This window comes from Myxocyprinus asiaticus, chromosome 11 (genome assembly GCF_019703515.2).
Source record: "Myxocyprinus asiaticus isolate MX2 ecotype Aquarium Trade chromosome 11, UBuf_Myxa_2, whole genome shotgun sequence".
NCBI classification, from domain to species: domain Eukaryota; kingdom Metazoa; phylum Chordata; class Actinopteri; order Cypriniformes; family Catostomidae; genus Myxocyprinus; species Myxocyprinus asiaticus.
In genome coordinates, this window is record NC_059354.1 from 44913945 (window position 1) to 44932196 (window position 18252).

The 18252-nt window shown below is 37.9% G+C and overlaps 1 protein-coding gene across 3 annotated transcripts in view; it reads right to left on the reverse strand.

Moving 5' to 3' along the window:
• LOC127448106 (histone deacetylase 4-like) overlaps nt 1-18252 on the reverse strand; it is a 288908-nt gene that overhangs the window by 14381 nt on the left and 256275 nt on the right. For all 3 annotated transcript variants that reach the window (XM_051710403.1, XM_051710401.1, XM_051710402.1), the window contains 2 exons: nt 14580-14698; nt 9102-9235 (listed from right to left, as the gene is read on the reverse strand). In XM_051710403.1, the coding sequence (XP_051566363.1) occupies nt 9102-9235; nt 14580-14698 (253 nt within the window). The remainder of the gene's footprint in view (nt 1-9101; nt 9236-14579; nt 14699-18252) is intronic.

Here is an 18252-nt window from a genome sequence, read left to right on the forward strand (position 1 = left end):
TTGGGTCGTCAAATGATTGTGCAGCTGAACTGTCAAGACCCTCTAAGTGGGTGCCATGAAAACCAAGTAATGTGTATCTAAACTAGGCCACCAATTTTCATAGTTGGAGCACCGAAGCAAAAAAGTCACAAAGATAGAGTCTGTTTCCAGAAGTAAAAATTCCATTTGTTTTCTGACATTGTTGATTTTTTATAGATAAAAAATAAACCTTTAAAAACAGACCAAATGTAGGCTTCGAGGTTGTTAACCGATGGTTTATGCTTCTGTTGATGCCATCAGTCCAAGGTATTTCAACTTCATTTTAAAAACATCTTGCTTAATAGCAGAAATCCTGGTGAAGAACTACACTACCCATGATCTTGACAGGAAAGATCCACCAATCAGAGAATCATGGCAAACAAAGTCCACCAATAGATCACTGCAGTGACCGCCCACTTACATGAATCAATGTGAATGATGCATCCGAGTCGGTCTCCATACCCTCTCAAACTACTTATATATTTGTACAGTGTATTTCTGAAAATTTTGCACTAAACTTACAACATATTGTTTCTACACTTATAATCATCAACTTTGAATCAATTGTTTGATATTTTTCCATTCATTTTGATTACATCATACACAATGCTTTAAGGGACTGTATTTCATTCCCTCATGAAAGACGGTAAGTACACAATCTTGTACATTTTGTCTTTTTGTCAGATTTTCAAATACTCAAATCAAAATCTGTAATGATGTAATTCACCTAAGAGCTGGTTGGTCTGGTACATGGCTTAGAACACTTTTACAAAGGATTTTATGAAATCACAATGGAAAAAAATTAATGTGAAAATACTTCAGAACCAAAACGGCTAATAAAGTAGGCAGGCACATTTGTACTCTATTGAGTCGAGCCAATGAAGAATCACAAGCTCACAGTCTAGATGCACTCTAAACTTTCCAAACAGCTTCAGGTGATGTAGATCGCAAAGTATGAGGGAATTATAATGCAAAAATACAAAATAAGTAAATACAGGAGCACTTTCGTTGTGGAATAAGCGGAGCCGTAGCTCTTTAAAGGAAACACCCCAGAGTTACATCTTAAATGCAGTTATATTTAATGCGTTATAGCTTTATTAAAGTTCAAATAATACGGAAGCAGATCATGTAAATAACTACAAACTCCGAAACTGACATTTCTATGTGGATTGCGCGAATGTCCCAATCTAAGGGGAAGAGACTGAAACTAGTGCCCGACCGATATATTGGTCGGCCGATATTAGCCTTTCACCGATATATCGGTATTGGTGTATATTTTACCGATATGTGCAGATATGAAAACTTTTTTTCAGAACATATAATGCAGAAAACAATGCTTTAGAATTGGTGTCATAGCGTAGTTTGTCCAGCAGAGTATGCTCCGACTCCATTGTTTACAGAGCTGACTCTGAGCTGACGGTGGCTCTGCAGACAGGGTGGAGTTAAACGGTGTGGATTTGAGCGATCTCTTCTCCTTAAATTGCTAAAATAGTTTGTGAAATACATACTGGAAAGTTAATAAAAAATGACCCCATCGTTTTATATAACTAATATAACGTTAACCCTGTCCCTGGCAACCATGTCACTCCTGTTTATCACATCTCTTTGCTGTTAGCCAGCCATAGTTTGTCAGTGCAGTCAGTAATGTAGCAGATTGAAAGGTAAACATCAGAGCATCTTTTTGCAGCTCAGCAGACAACGGTTTGGTGGTGGATTGTGTCTGTTGAGTGTTGATTTCACGCTTCGCTGTTACCTAGTTGGTGAGACGCAATGCTGGAAAGTAAATAAAGTCCATATTTTACTCTCCGTGGCAACGAGCTTACAGCTAACTAGCTAACCACGTAGCTACTTTCATTGTTGTCAGCGTCTAATGCATTCACCAAACTGTTTTGCTCAGGATTCACAGTTTGGAACCCCTTCAACCAAACAATTCCAGTCGTTGCATTTACAAAATGTAATATTTAAAAGTCTGGTTTTCCAGACATTAAAATAGTATGCGTAATAAAAGTAGATTTAATAAATAGTATATTCGCCCTGTGTAAATAATAATATATAGGAACTGTATCTAAAATAAATGAGGGGTGATAAATACTAATACAACAGGCAGGAAAAACAGACATTTATTTATTTGAATATCCTATATATAAATTTTGAATGTACTGAAACTTGACACCGGGCAATGCACCCTGAAAACGGCACCGTTAGATCGGTTTCATGCTGAAGAGCCGCTTAAAAGTATGTTTTTTTTCTCTCGTAAATGAAAACGAGTGTAAATGCCAACATCATCATATATGTCGAAAGGACTGATGCCTGTCAACCAAAACATGAGCTCATTGATGTCATTAAGTCAGTCTGCTTTTTTATTCCATCAGTTGCTCCTGGTCGGAGGCTGCCGTATATATTTAGTTTATACGTTGGGTTACGTCCGACATAAATGTAATGGTGCAACGCTCAAATATTTAGTGGAGCGTAAATTGTGACTTAGTGCCCATTTACGCCACAACTAGGCAAAGTTGTAACATATGTATAGCTGGTGCAACCGGCCCCTGATGTTTATTTAGCTATTTATTTTATTTTAATTTATTATTTATTTAAATGGTCAGCATTTGACTGATACTAAACAGTACTGATGTTTATATAGCTATTTATTTTATTTGTATTTATTCTTTATTTTAATGGTCAGCATTTGACTGATACTAAACAGTACTGATGTTTATTTAGCTATTTAGTTTATTTTTTATTTATTCTTTAATTTAAATGGTCAGCATTTGACTGATACTGAACATACAGTACTGATGTTAATTAAGCTATTTACTGTATATTTATTTATTCTTTATTTATATGGTCAGCAATTGACTGATACTAAACAGTACTGATGTTTATTTAGCTACTTATTGTATTTTTATTCTTTATTTAAATGGTCAGCAATTGACATACTAAACATACAGTACTGATGTTAATTAAGCTATTTATTTTATTTTTATTTATTCTTTATTTTAATGGTGGGCAACTGACTTATACTAAACATACAGTACTGATGTTTATTTAGCTATTTATTGTATTTTTATTTATTCTTTATTTAAATGGTCAGCAATTGACTTATACTAACAGTACTGATGTTTATTTAGCTACTTATTGTATTTTTATTTATTCTTTATTTTCTCAGTGTTCATTTCTAGAATTTGTTGACAATGTATAATAATAATTTCAAATGTTCTTTGATAAAAATATTTGTTTAAGAAAGCAGCCTTCTGAGTACCTTTGCATAGTCATATCGGTGCAAAATCGGTGAAAAATCCACATAGAAGAGTCTGTTTTCATTCCAGCTCAAAAATTAGCTATATCGGTCACCATATTGGTAATCGGTGAATTTTCCCTCTCTAAAATTGGTATTGGTCTCAAAAATCCCATATCGGTCGGGCTCTAATTGAAACTGCACCCGGCTGATGCACACTGTGTCATGATAATCGTTAGATTAATCGATTATCAAAATAATCGTTCTGATAATCGTTAGATTAATCGATTATCAAAATAATCGTTAGTTGCAGCCCTATTTATCAGCATAGAAATAATAAAAAACATTCAGTTAATTAACAGTTAATTATAATTAAAGATCTGCTTTTCAGTCAAAACGCGGCAGCATCAAATCAGTATTAATGCATCATATTTAACAATAATTCAGTGAAGACTTGGAAACAACTGAGAGAAGTACTTTTTACCTGTAATAATGTTTTCCATGTATCTGGATTAGCCGTGCATGTACAGTGTATGTAGTAATTATACATAGTTGTTAAAAAGGTCTTCATTCACGGAATGCGACATCCACAATGGGCAATTAGGCAAAGAAATGTGTGATGCAGCAGTTTCTTTCAGTATCAAAACACATGCTTCATTTTTTGGGGCAACATGAAGTGGTGTAAAAGAAATTTACTGTGACAAACCCACACAGCTATAAATTTGTTCCCAATTTCGGTTACGTTCTGCAAAAAATGTCGTTCTTTTCGGTTTTAGTTTTTATTCCTTGAACCCTTTTTAGACCCTGTTTATGGCATACGCTTCATCTGTACTTTGTGGATCCCAATTTCCTTTGATTACTTTAAGTCTGCCTCTGTCTCTCTTGCCGTCATTGACCCTGTCTGCAAGAGGTGTGAAACTAACTGCTTTCAGATGGGCTGCTATGTCAGTGTCTGAAAGCTAAAAGAGAAGAGAGGGCAAGCGTGAGATGCCGCTTTAACTTTGAGCCCCCATCTGAACATCTCTCCAGGGAGTGCACTCTATAGATCAAATTACCATGATGTCACACCGCAGGCAACTGCGTTTCTGGATTCTTTTGGGCAGCAGATTTCAATGGTGGATATGGGAAGCGCTGCAGTTATAATAATCTTTTAAACATTATATAATGTAATAATGTTGTAAATGGATATCTATGGTTTACAGTGAATAAATATATGTAGGTTCTTTCTGAACCATTGGCAAAACAAGTTTAAACTTTGTAAAAAATGCCCAACAAACAACATTTTTTGGGCATTTTTTCAAGCAAAGTGGCCACTGAACACAGTTCTTTTCTGTGATTTAAAAAACAAAACAAAAAACAAAACAAGAGGTGCTGCCGCCTAGCGTTTTATTGTAAACATTAATTTCATCTATAGGCAGCTAAAACTGTATTTAAACAGGCTCTTACCAAGCAGTTTTGATTGCTCAATACCTCTGTCTCCTCTGCTTTTCATGCTATGACAACAAACCTTTCCACGGGGCAAATTGGAGATGAAGGCAGCGCCAGGCAGACCTCCAGACTCCCATTTTGCCTTCACCGTTCCAGTGACCCGAGTAAAAGGCATACACTGGCACAGGTAAACCGATTATGGTTATTGCATTAAGACCGTCAGTATGCAGTTCCCCTCTAAGGTTCAGTTCAGTTAGTGTATATATTTTCTGATTTATAGCCGTGGAGGCACTCAGTGCCTTGCGGGTAAAAGAAAAGGCAGCCCACCTCTCTTGTCCATGTGTGGTACGGGACACACAAGGAGATGCACGACTAATTTTTACTAGTTGACTAGTTAAGTAGTTGACTAGTTGGCAGTTCAGTGTTTTCCTCTAAACTTTTTTTCATTATTCATGCCAATGCATGCTGCATTATCATGAATGTTGCAGAAACAATATCACTGCATGCATGAATCTGCCAAACATTGAGCTGTTTTGCTCAAGGGAGACCTGGGTTCGAGTCTGGCAGGGACATGTCTCTCTCTTTTCCCTTTCCTATTTCCTATCTCTCTGTACAACTATGTCTATCAATAAAATGTGGCAAAAAGCCCCCCAAAATACATCAACTCCCCGCATATAATATCTGTACATCTAATTCCTGGTGCACAAGTAACACAGAGATCACGCTGTCTAATTGTACCATTTATTTTCTCCTCATCTCCAGAATTCCACATGGAGTCAAGCCAGCAAACTTTTTACTGTTCCAGGAATGTATTCACAGGCTTGTCTCAAGAGCTACAATAACACCAGAAATGAGGCCCGTCCTCTCTCATCTGACGGTAAAAGTGGCAAAACCATTCCTCACGGTGCTAGGCGCTTTATTTCACATGGTCAGCTACAGCTAACCTCTGGGAAGCCGTATAATCTCGGCGCAAGTGTAAACGATGGGATCCACATGGGTTGGCCCTTTATTCTAGCAACTGGATGCTATTGAAAGAGATTTTAAGAGCCACATTGTGCCAGTGTGAATGGTTCCAGCGGGTTCTCTCTTAACCTACTTAAATTTCAGATTGTTTCTCACCAAAACCTATCATATGCCTTCAGAAGTCTTGGAATATGATGCACGAACTACTTTTATGATACTTTTGGGTCCATTTTTAAACTTTAAAAGTATGGGACTTTCCACTGCTATTGTACTGACTATACGAACTGCAATATTCATTAAAAAAATCACCTTTTGAGTTCCATTAACAAATAAAAGTCATATGAGTTTGGAATGACATGAAGGTGAGTAAATGATGGCAGATTTTCATTTTTGGGAGGGGTATTCATTTTAGCCAACTAAAATAAACGCTGTATGGCATACTCTTGGGTTGCTGCGTGTCACTCTCTCAAAATATGCACATTTTCTTACGTTTGAAAGACTTTAAACTCACTTAGAACTGTTTTTAGCATCCAACTCTGTCAAATACATCATCACACACAGTATGACTGACCACTCTATTTTTATAAAGTCAGCTCTACAAAGAGGGCTCTATAAATTCCTGCGGAGAACACATATTAAATACAAGTGTAAAACTAAACTCCTGAACACAATTTCCACTTTGAGGAGGCGGAACAGACAGAACAAATAAAATAAAGGAGAGTATATTTGATTTAGAGTTAGAAAGGTCTTGAATGAAAGACAGAAATAATAGTAGTGACAGGGACAGAGCACGAGGAGATGGGAGATGAGAAAAGCAAAGAAATGATTCAAAGAGTCAAGTGGATGATTCATCCCCAACAGCATTATTTGTCTTGTTTTTCTGTGTGCGGACAGTGATCTGTTAGCTTTTCTTTTCCTCGCTCTCTCAGACTGGACTGTGATTGCTGAATCTTGGTGGTTGGCCAACACAAAGGGAGTGCTTCTAACTACACACCCTGACAAACATCCAGTCTGTGACACCCTATACTAAAAGTGAGTAGGAGGACAGAGGGCAGGGCGGGACAATAAGGATGGCCTGACGACCTGGGGCCAGTGTGAGGAGGTGGGCCAGTTAAAGGAACCGTCACTTGCTCAGTCAGGCCGGTGCTGCATTTATGCTGTCAATTCAGTATATACTGTACTGTATGTTCATAGTGCTGCTGAGCAAGTAAGTGAGTAAGGGATTGCACCCAGAGGATGTGTTCTCGCATTAAATGAAGCACAGCAGACAGGAAAACAATGCAGGGGACTTGCGATGCATTTTTTAAAACTTGAACATGTATTTTGAACTTGACACGTCGTGTTTAAAAAAAATAAAAAAATAAAACAGTATTCACGACATCTTTCTGACAGTGTCCTGTCATGTCTATGCCTGTCAAGTGTCCAGTATGGAGTTACACTATATAGCTGTATAATTTAAAGCATTAATTGCAAGTTGTAAACTCCATTAAAAGTTCTTAATGCATTAACTAATTATAACATGTACAAATTTTAATGTTAAAAGTTTATTAGTATATGTTGTAAACGACCGACTGAGTATTAAGTAACAACATTAGCTCAACTAATTGAGTGAGTTTGAGTTTGTCATGGCCGGTGAGTTGACAGAGAGAGCAGCTGGGATACTGCAACATTGAAAGTGGTACTATTGTAACTGTAGTTTGCTTTTAACCATCGAAAAGAGTAAAGTTAGGTCCCCAGACTTTGTTTTGATCCTGCATAACCTTCCTAGAGATCCCAACGTTAGGAATGAATGACTAATTCATAAGGTCCTGAACGAATCAATATGGGGATAAAGGTTTGGATTCTTTGGATTCATGAATGAAATGAATTCTTCTGAGAACCAAGGATTCAGGCTATGCAAAGAAACTTGTATTGAAAGATGAAGAATTGGCAACAATATTGGACAGGACACAACGTAATGCCGGTGAGTAACAAGTGTAATTCTAATGTTTCATCTGCCTGTGTTTGCTTGATATGTACAAAATTGTGTTAGTTTGAGCTATTTACACTGTTTTAATTGTTTTTATATCAAGAAATCTTGTATGCCTGGTAAGAATTGGGGAGCAACAGTGTGATGATTTTGTTCAGTTTTCTATTGTTACTTCAGTCGAACAACTGTTGTAATTTGATTGTGTGCTTTACATTTAAATTGTGACATACAGTACGCTCATATCATTGATTGCCTGCAATGAGTGCTTTTAGGGGATTTAGTAAATCGCTCGCAAGTTTTAATTGTTTAATTCTTGGAAAAAAATACAGTTCCACACTTGTATTGGCGGGAGGGTGTTTGCTTTTCAATGATAGCCAATCAAACCAGTGGGCGTGTCTTGAAGGTGCAGTACACAGAAAACCAAGCGTTTCAGACAGTGGGCCAAAGGCATAGTAGGAAAAGTGTCAAGTAATGCTACATTATGACTGTTTTTGTGCAGAAAACATTACTAACTAGTGTTGTCAGCATTAACGCGTTAACGCATTTAAAATGTATACGCATTAATTTTTTCTTAATCGTGATTAAGGCATGTACCGATTTGACACTAGATTCTGTTTGACACAGTCTGTTGATGCTCCGCCCAAATTTAACACAATTTCAACTTTGTACCTGTTGCCGCCGAGCTTCTGAAGCGTCAGCTAATGATTACCAGACAATTCGAATTAATTATATTTCCATCGGCAGTGCCAGCACTAAAAGCAGAACAAGACGCGCTTTTTATATAGAGTTCAACGCGCCACTTGCTGCCCTGAAACAAATCATGTGCATTCCATATTCAAAGTGAAAAGACAGACTGATGACAATAAATATTGTGGAGGATGAGGGTTTAAGAGATTTAATGTGCATTGCAATTAAATAGTAGTTAGTAGTAGTTCTATCAATCAGTCAACATCCCACTTAGTCTTTGGGAAATATTTAATGTTACTTAAACTGGTGCTGTTTTAGTGAATTTCTGTCTATGTACTGTGGAGTTCGGAAAATGTTAATAAAGCATCATTGTTACATATTGTTTTGTTCTAGTATGTTGTTCTTTCTAAAGAAGGAAATAAATGCATTTTGGCAGGAAATAAGTATATATAGAGACAAATTTCAGCACTTTTAAAATCTGAGATTAATCGCGATTAAACATTTTAAACTACTGACAGCTCTATTACAAGCATTACAGTATAAGTGAACCTCAAAGATAAAAATAAATAAATAAATAAATAAATATTCATGACAGGACCCCTTTAAGGCCAGTGAAAATGTTACCAGGGCAAGACAAAATATAATCTACCAACAGAAAAAAAAAAAAAAAAAAAAAAAAAAAAAAAAATTCCTTTTTAATGAGCCCTGGAGGGTGTTGTCATTCTGTGAAATCCCTCCATCTTTTCCTCCATTCCCAAAGCCATATTCATTCCTCCCATCTGATCTGCAGTCTGCTCTTACCTCGTTTCCAAGCAAAGCAGAAACACATGCTTCAGAGGCATCGCAAATGGCTGTGAGGTCATGACCCCCCTCCAGGGCGAGCACCAGCCGGCCACCGGCCAGTCCCATCAGCTGCTTGGTCAAGTAGCCAAAACCTGCCAATGGGGAGACACGAAATGCAAGTGGGGGTTAGAACTCGCCCAGAAACTCTGGTTGCTGGCCTTTGATCAAAGGACCCACAGAATGAAGAAAAGACAGAGAGAGGGAGTATTACATCACATTTTCTCTTTTAAAGAGATGGTATTCTGGATTTACAGGGCCTAAACATATAATACAAGGCAGGTTTAACTTTAATAAATGTGGCTTAGTATTCTGGGTCCAGGCAACTATGCATCTGACTCTTAGTATAGGACTCTCTTAGATGAATATATCTATTGTTAATTTTTCATTGCCATGATAGGGCCCATCTACACACACTTTGTCCAATGAGATGTTCTGTATACAGATCAACAGCCTATGAGAGAAGAAACTGTCCAATTCAACTCAACAAGTGAAATTCTGTGATTGAGAACTCAAAACACACGTTGTGCAGTATTTTGCATGCACCAAACACAAAATGCAAAAAAAATAAATAAAAAAAAATAAAACAATTTGGGGGGTGTTAATTACTATTCCTAAACATTGGTTAAAATTTACAAAGGAAATAAGATCTTCAGTTTACCTAATAATTTTAGGTAGATTTACTTAATAATTAACAGTAAAATATTTCTTTAATTAGAAGCATTATATTTCCTTTGATAAAATTACACAAAATGTTTTCTAATAATTCAATTAAAAACAACCACATACAAAAGCCTCATAAAAATCGATTTCACGTACGCATGAGCACATGCGTTTTCCACGATAAGAGACTCGGCCGGTGACAGAAATAACAGACATCCAGCAGGCTCAACAGAAAAATGGCATTTGGACACAGAATTTAAGGATAAGACATATTTTTTTTTTTAATATATTATACTTGGCAAATTGAAAGGAATCTGACATTTATGTGAGTTTTATACTGTTTTTTTTATCCGAGTGGATAAGACTTAACAAGTTCATATAGATCCAGCTGCTGCCAGCTCAGGAACATTTTACAAAGGGCTGAATAAAATCCTTTGTCAGGGGTTAAGATAATGTGATAAAGTAACATTCAATTTATTGTTTTGCAATTAAAGTGTAACCAAACTTTACGTTATCATAAGTATAGACTAGCCATCGGGATTAAAGCGTGCAGCGCATCCGCCGGCCGCAGCGCGAGAGCAGAACAGGACAACCACCGGTCTCTCAACCGACGAACCTGCATTGCGCTCGCGCCCTCAGTAGTAAACACAGTGCGAGTTGCGCAGCCCATTTGAATTCAACACAGAATCAGCTGTTATATACTTGTGTAATATGGAAATCTTTCTGTCTTTCTTCTGCTATCATTTTGAGGACAATGAAGTACTGAATAAATGCAGCAACAAGGCTTGTGCACTGTTAAAAGGACATTTTTTTTAAAGAACTGGATGCCAGATCAGATGTGATTGTTATGTATTAAAGTTTTTAACATATTGTGTGTTTAAACATTCAAAGATTATTCTCTGTGAAAGAGTTTTGTTTAGTCAACCCATCTGTACATATATTGGTCAATACATATAATTAACAATTACTTTTGTGTTTTGTGTGAGTACCGTAATTGAAATAGATTTAGTTTAGTCTAGTCTACAAAATCAACAATAATAATGGGGGGTAGGGAAGGGGGGATGGGGGGGAATACGTATTAAAAAATACGTACAGTTTTTTTCAGGTTAATTTTACCCAATATTTAAAAGTAAATTTGTCCTTTTTTGCAATCTAAGTTATATTGGGTAGACTTTACAAGGCTCCAGACTGTGACTAAAATTTGTTGCAAATGCGGCCAAAAAATAATTGATTGCGATTATAATTTAAAATCTAGTTGCCACTGGCGACAGTCGGGTTGTGTGCGTTCACATGCGGTTTCGTCAGATATCTTGTGAATTATTGAATACATCTTTACAGCGTGCACCAATGTGTCTCGAGCCACTTTTCTTCCATTCTGTTGAGCTCGCTGCACCGCATGCAACAACAAACCCAGTGCGAGAGAGTCGTGACCAAATGACTCTTTTGAACCAGGTCTTTTTCATGAATCACCCGAAAGGAACTGAGAGTGTGAACTCAGGTGCTCAGGTTAGCAATTTGAATCAGTCACTTTTTCAGTGAAAGTCCCGCACCACCTATATATATATATATATATATATATATATTATATATGTATATATATATATATATATATATATACACACACACACACACACACACACACATACATATATACACACACACAAACACACACATTATATATACAGGTCCAGCTGGACTACATTTTACATAATTGTCCGATCCTTATGTTAGATCAGAGATGTTGGGAATGTTTTAATAGCTGATTTTAGCTTCTGTTTTTATTTTTATTTTATCAAAAACAATTGCATATTAGCAACACAGTTCAACAATACAGATATCTTAAAGCTACAGGTCACTACAATGTCTATAAAGGCACTAAACAAATAACTAGATTGGCTTATATATTCTAAAATATAAATATTTAGAATATTCTAAAATATACTGAATGTTAGATTTTTAAGGAATAGTTCACCCAAAATGAAATCATTTACTTACCCTCTTGCCATCCCAGAAGTGCATGACTTTCTTCTGCAGAACACAAACAAAGATTTTTAGAAGAATATCTCAGCTCTGTAAGTCCATACAGTGCAAGTGAATGGTGGCCAGAACTTTGAAGGACCAAAAAGCATATAAAAGCAGCATAAAAGTAATCCATATGACTTCAGTGGTTGAATACATGTCTTCTTAATGGATCCAATTGATTTTGGCTGAGAACAGACCAAAATATAACTCCTTTTTCACCATAAATCTCGGCGATCATGATTTGATGCGTGATTACTCTTCCTAAACAACTGGAGTCGTATGGATTATTTTTAGACAGCCTTTTATGTGCTTTCTGGAACTTTAAAGTTTTGGTCACCATTTATTTACATTGTATGGACCTACAGAGCTGAGATGTTGCTTCTAAAAATCTTTGTTTGTGTTCAGCAGAAGCAAAAAAGTCATACACATCTGGGATGGCATGAGGGTGAGTAAATGATGAGAGAATTTTCATTTTTGGGTGAACTAAAGTATGGGCTATTTTGGCCCAGTGCCCTGCTTAATTCCTGACCCTGGTAAGCGGGTATTGTGCTTGTGTGTATCTTTCTTAAGATAAGCATGCAGAAAAAAGAAACTCAATGCTGTCACAGGTCATTGGGCTGTCCTAAGATCAGCCGGTGGCTGAAATCTGATTTAAAGTTACTTTTATCGGCAGGAATGTCACCAATTCAGACTGGAGAAGCTGTCTTTCTTTAGACTCTAGGCAAATGTTTTAAGAGTAGCAGACTCCCACTCCCTGCAAAAGCAGAACAGTGTTTGTACTTTAGTGTGCATGCATTAAAGCACTCTCAGCCTTCACCAGGAGATGTAATCTATAAAAGCCAGCTTGAAGATGTAAGCAGAGCCCACTAACAGGATAAAAGCACCCTTTTGGACCCCAATAACAAGTGTACTACAATTAAATGTTTATTTAGAAACAAGCCTGGAATGCCATCTTGATGTTACGCACAGATGGGGAAAAAGGGAAAAACGTCAGGGATCTGGAAGTATGAGAAAAGATGACTGGTGGAATATTCCATGAATACAATACACTCTGGTGTGTTTTATTACTTAACATGTTACAAAAAATAAAATAAATTCATGCTGTTCCAAACCTTTATGACTTTCTTTTATTATGCAGAACAAAAACTGATTGAAAAAATGATTATCCCTGTCCCTATTTTCAATACAGTGGCAGTGGATAGCGACTTTAATGCTTAAAAAAGGACCCAAAAGTATCATAAAGGTAGTCCATGCAACTCGTGCATCATATCTCAAGTCTTTTCAAGACATATGATCACTTTTGGTTTGGATTTTCAGTGGAAATCTCGACGTTCGTTGAACATTTATAAGAGAAGCTCGTTCACAGTGGCATGCATGTTAACACGAGAACTTGCATTGCCTTAAATATGACTTACATTTCAGGCTGTTTCTCACCAAAACCTCTCGTATGCCTTTAGAACACGGTATGACATAGTAGCTACATTAATAATTAAATGATACTTTTGGGTCCTTTTTAATTTTTTGTAATTTTTTTCTCCTTTTCTCCCCAATATGGAATGCCCAATTACCAATGCGCTCTAAGTCCTCATGGTGGCGTAGTGACTCGCTTCAATCCGGGTGGCGGAGGACGAATCTCAGTTGCCTCCACGTCTGAGACCATAGATCCACGCATCTTATCACGTGGTTTGTTGAGCGCGTTACCACGGAGACATAGCGCATGTGGAGGCTTCACGCTATTCTCCGCGGGATCCACGTACAACTCACCATGCGCCCCACCGAGAGCAAGAACCACACATTATAGCAACCACAAGGAGGTTACCCCATGTGACTCTACCCTCCCTAGCAACCGGGCCAATTTGTCTGCTTAGGAGACTTGGCTGGAGTCACTCAGTACTTCCTGGATTCGAACTCGCGACTCCAGGGGTGGTAGTCAGCGTCAGTACTCGCTGAGCTACCCAGGCCCCGGCTGGGTCCTTTTTTAAGCTGTATCAACTGACTTTGTGTTGAAAAAACAGAACAGGATATTCATAAAAAAATTCTCCTTTTGTGTTCTGCATTAGAAAGAGAGTCATACGGGTTTGAAAAAACATGAGGGTGAGTAAATTATGACAGAATCTTCATTTTTGGGAGAACAATTCCTTTAAAATTGTGACACCCAAGAAATACTGTAATCTCTTTTTGACCCTTTGTATATCATGCCGGGAAGATAATCTGTTTAATATAGAATCCGTAAATAATCTGTTTCCATTTTTTTACACATATTTTAGTGTTGACTGCATTTGTCAAGCTCAACCTTCAACCTTGTTACACAAGAAAAAAAATAATCAAATACATAACTTAAATGTAACTTTAAATATAAGTTTATCAATAACAATAATAATAATAATAATAATAAAAGGGTTTTCAACTGTATTTAGACATTTGGTTGCAACTGAATGGTTGCAAAAAAATAAAAAATAAAAACCTTTTTCAGGCTTTCAGGCTCTGTTTTGTACCTTATTCTTGGATAGTGCCTGGTACAAGAGTGTGGTCTCTTGTTTTTGTGGCATTAGCACGATACATTTGACTGAAATGAAGCTTTTAGACATGAATAATGAAAGAGAACAAGCGAGAGTGAGTTTGTTACAGAGAGAGAGAGGGACAGAGGCAGATTTGTCAATGACTCATTTTTTTGCACTGAAGCCTAAAGAGTGGGAAGACAACTTTATCCCATGAGATTCCTCCTAACTGCAGGGAAAGAGAGAAAATACTTACATTTGGCCGTTAGTTTGTATCCTCCCAGAGGTGATGGATGCCCCTCCACAGCATCAAAACCAGAAGAAACCAGCACAACGTCTGGAGCAAACTCGTTGGCAATTGGCATGACCACCGTTCTATAAAAAAATAAAAAAAGCACAAAGGTACAAACGGTGTCAAACAGGGAATTCTTATTAAAGGGAGAGTTCACCCAAACTAAAAAAATCTGTCATTTATGTGCTCTCATGTCATTCCAAACCCATTCGATTTCTTTCTTCCATGCAACACAAAAGAAGAAATTATGGAGAATATTCTGGATGCTCTTTTCCCTATAATAACAATGAAAGAGGACTGGAGCTTCCAAGCTTCAAAAAGGATGCAAAAGTACTATTGTACACTATATTCCAAGTCCTCTGAAGCAATACAATAACTTTATGTGAGGAACAGACCTAAATTTAAGTCATTATTCACTGAAAATTGTGACATCCGCCATAGTTTTCCTTGGTGCATTTATGAGAACTAATTTCAGAAGTAGCAATGTCAATTGCAATTGTTCTTTTGAGTCAGATCGTTTCCATGAATCAGTTGATTTGGTTGTCCAAACTGGTCTAAATAATTCATTCATGAATCGGACTGAACTGTGGTCAACTCAATCATTAACGGTTAACAGCTCACTGGAGGTTATCAGCAAATAACAACTAAAATTTTGGTCCATTTCTCACACAAAGATATCGTACATCTTAAGAAGACTTGGAATATAGCGTACAAGTCAAATGGAGCACTTTTATGATGCTTTTGCGGTATTTTTGAAGCTCAAAAGCGCCAGTCACCATTCACTTTCATTGTACGAAAAACAGAAGCCAGTGCATTCTTCAAAACATCTCCTTTTGTGTTCCACCGAAGACAAAGTCATACAGGTTTGGAATGACACAATGGTGAGTAAAAACATCAGAAAGTTAATTTTCGGGTGAACTATTCTTGTAAACACGTCAAATAACCCATAGATTAATGTTAAGCAGTGATATTGTTATGTTAAATAGTGTCTAAACTCCCCCAAAACCCCCATCACGATCATGGGAAGGGAAGAAACATTTAGATTCCAAGCAACAAGACCAGATTTAGCATGTAACAGTAGGTTTAACGATTCCTAACCAAGATTGCCTGTTGCACAGACAGCCGTTGGACTCGCTGGCCTGGAGCTCGGCAGAGGTCATATGACAACATGATTGGGGTGTGTGCATGGCGTGAAAACAATCCCACCAGTTGTAGCTGTCTGTAAGACGCATACAATGTACACATACATACATAAACACATGCACGCACCCTACGATTCTGTTTATCTTGGCATTGACGATTGGGCTTTGTAGGGGTCGTCAAAGCTCACTTCGGAAGACGACGACATGCACATTGATTAGGCTGGAGGATATTCTGACTTGAGTTTATGACTGCGGCCAGGCCCTGCATTCTTTCTGGGCTCACAGCTGTGAGGCTATATTAAGATGACAGATTTCTCTCTCTGAACTGCAGCTGGACAGAAACTGGATATGTAACTGGGCTTGGTGGTGCGGGAGGCTTGGCTGCTCTTTGCTGCATTGTGTGTAGGTGTAGTTGATAGGACAGACTGGATTTGTGGATGGCTGTGACTCTATGGCAGTGATCTGTTAATGAAGATTCCCTTCCGTAGAGGTTTACGGTGTAATCATCAAGGTTTAAATATATTTCAACTTGCATTCAAATGTAGTGTTACCATGGTTACACTGTCAACAGTAAACACTGAGTGCGTTTACATGCACAGCAATATGCCGATTCCTACCAAAAATCAGCTTATTCAAAGAAAATCGGACAATGCAAGAAAAAAGCTTACATGAGATCTTTTTTTTGTCTTCTTTTCCCCTTTTTCTCCCCAATTTGGAATGCCCAATTCCCAATGCGCTCTAAGTCCTCGTGGTGGCGTAATGACTTGTCTCAATCCGGGTGGCGGAGGACGACTCTCAGTTGCCTCCGCGTCTGAGACGTCAATCCGCGCATCTTATCACGTGGCTTGTTGAGCGCGTTACCGCGGAGATGTAGCGCATGTGGAGGCTTCAAGCTATTCTCCACTGCATCCACTCACAACTCACCACGCGCCCCACTGAGAGCGAACCACATTATAGTGACCACGAGGAGGTTACCCCATGTGACTCTACCCTCCCTAACAACTGAGCCAATTTTGTCGCTTAGGGGACTTGGCTGGAGTCACTCAGCACAACCTGGATTCGAACTCGCGACTACAGGGGTGGTAGTCAGCGTCTTTACTCGCTGAGCTACCCAGGCCCCACTTACTTGAGATCTTAAAAAAAAAAACAATTAAATTGACATCACAACATAAACAGTCATGCACACAACACAGGTAAGAATGGCGGTTAAGGTGTTTACATCCGGACACAAAATCAGGCTAATGGGCAAAAATTTACGTGTGCCAATCGGTTAATGCTTAAACCGGATTTTGTCGTTTTTTTAATTTACATGCACATTCTTACACAATTATGCTTAAGATGAAAAAGTGTGAGGTCATGTAAACGCATTATAGGAGTAATGGTAAACGGCTTTATAGAGGTAAGGGCATAAATGGTAAATAAATAAACAATTAAACCAAAAAGAAACCTGATTACGCTCTGCATGTAAACACATTCCTAGTGTTCTTACAGACTCATCCAATGTCAGGGTTTTTCGTGCACTGAAATGTTTTCGCCAGCCACCCAAGCAAAATTTTGGGTCACCGACCATATTAATGATATTCTTCTCACATTCAGTGCTTCAGAAGCATTATATATTGTATGCTTCTCATAGCGTTATATACTGTACGCTTCTTGTATGTCGCGCATCTGCCTGGTTATGCACGAGCCATAGCAGAAAAACTTGTGGCAATGATATGATCTGTGCTATATCTGGAGCACGAAGGTGCGGGATCACTCGCGCTAATCAAGAGGTTTCTCTCGATATCGCGGCGCAGACCACAAAACCTACGTGACCCATTTAAATTTTACTGAGAAGTTTTTTACTTTAACGTGCTATGGAAGAAGTCAAACATCTCAAATGGCTAGACAGCCAGTTCCAATGATGTTTCATATTAGGAAACAAACCGGTCATGTTTGCCTTTAGATATTCCTATATAAGCAAACTGATTTTCAAGACTCACAACTGCATTTTCAAAGTATAAAAAAAAAAAGCAAAAAAAAACCCGTGTTCTTTCATTTTAATTTTTTTTAAGAACATGTCCTGTGTGTTTTCCCACGTATCACTAGAAATGAGGCCTCTTTTTGGCATGTTTGCGAATAGGTCTTACTGGATTTCGATCGATGTGAAACTATACTATGTATAGCACTGTTTCTTTTGTATGCAGCTGTTTGCATAGCGTTAACTGTGGTGCTCAGTTGCACAATTTACTTCAGCTATGGTTGGATGTGGTTGGAAATACACTGGCTTCTGGAATATGGCACTTGTTCTCTGACCACAAGAGGGCAACATGCCCAGCTCTTAAGATGGCCAAGAGCCACAGCTGTGCCTCATATTTTCCATCCTAAACTACCTAACCTCACCTCAATTATGCCCCAAAGGCCCACACCAAGCCCAGCTGACTGCACTGCGTGGCATATAGGGGGTCTAAGGCCTCAACAGGCTTTGAGAATAACAGTGTCTGCGTCACAGAAAA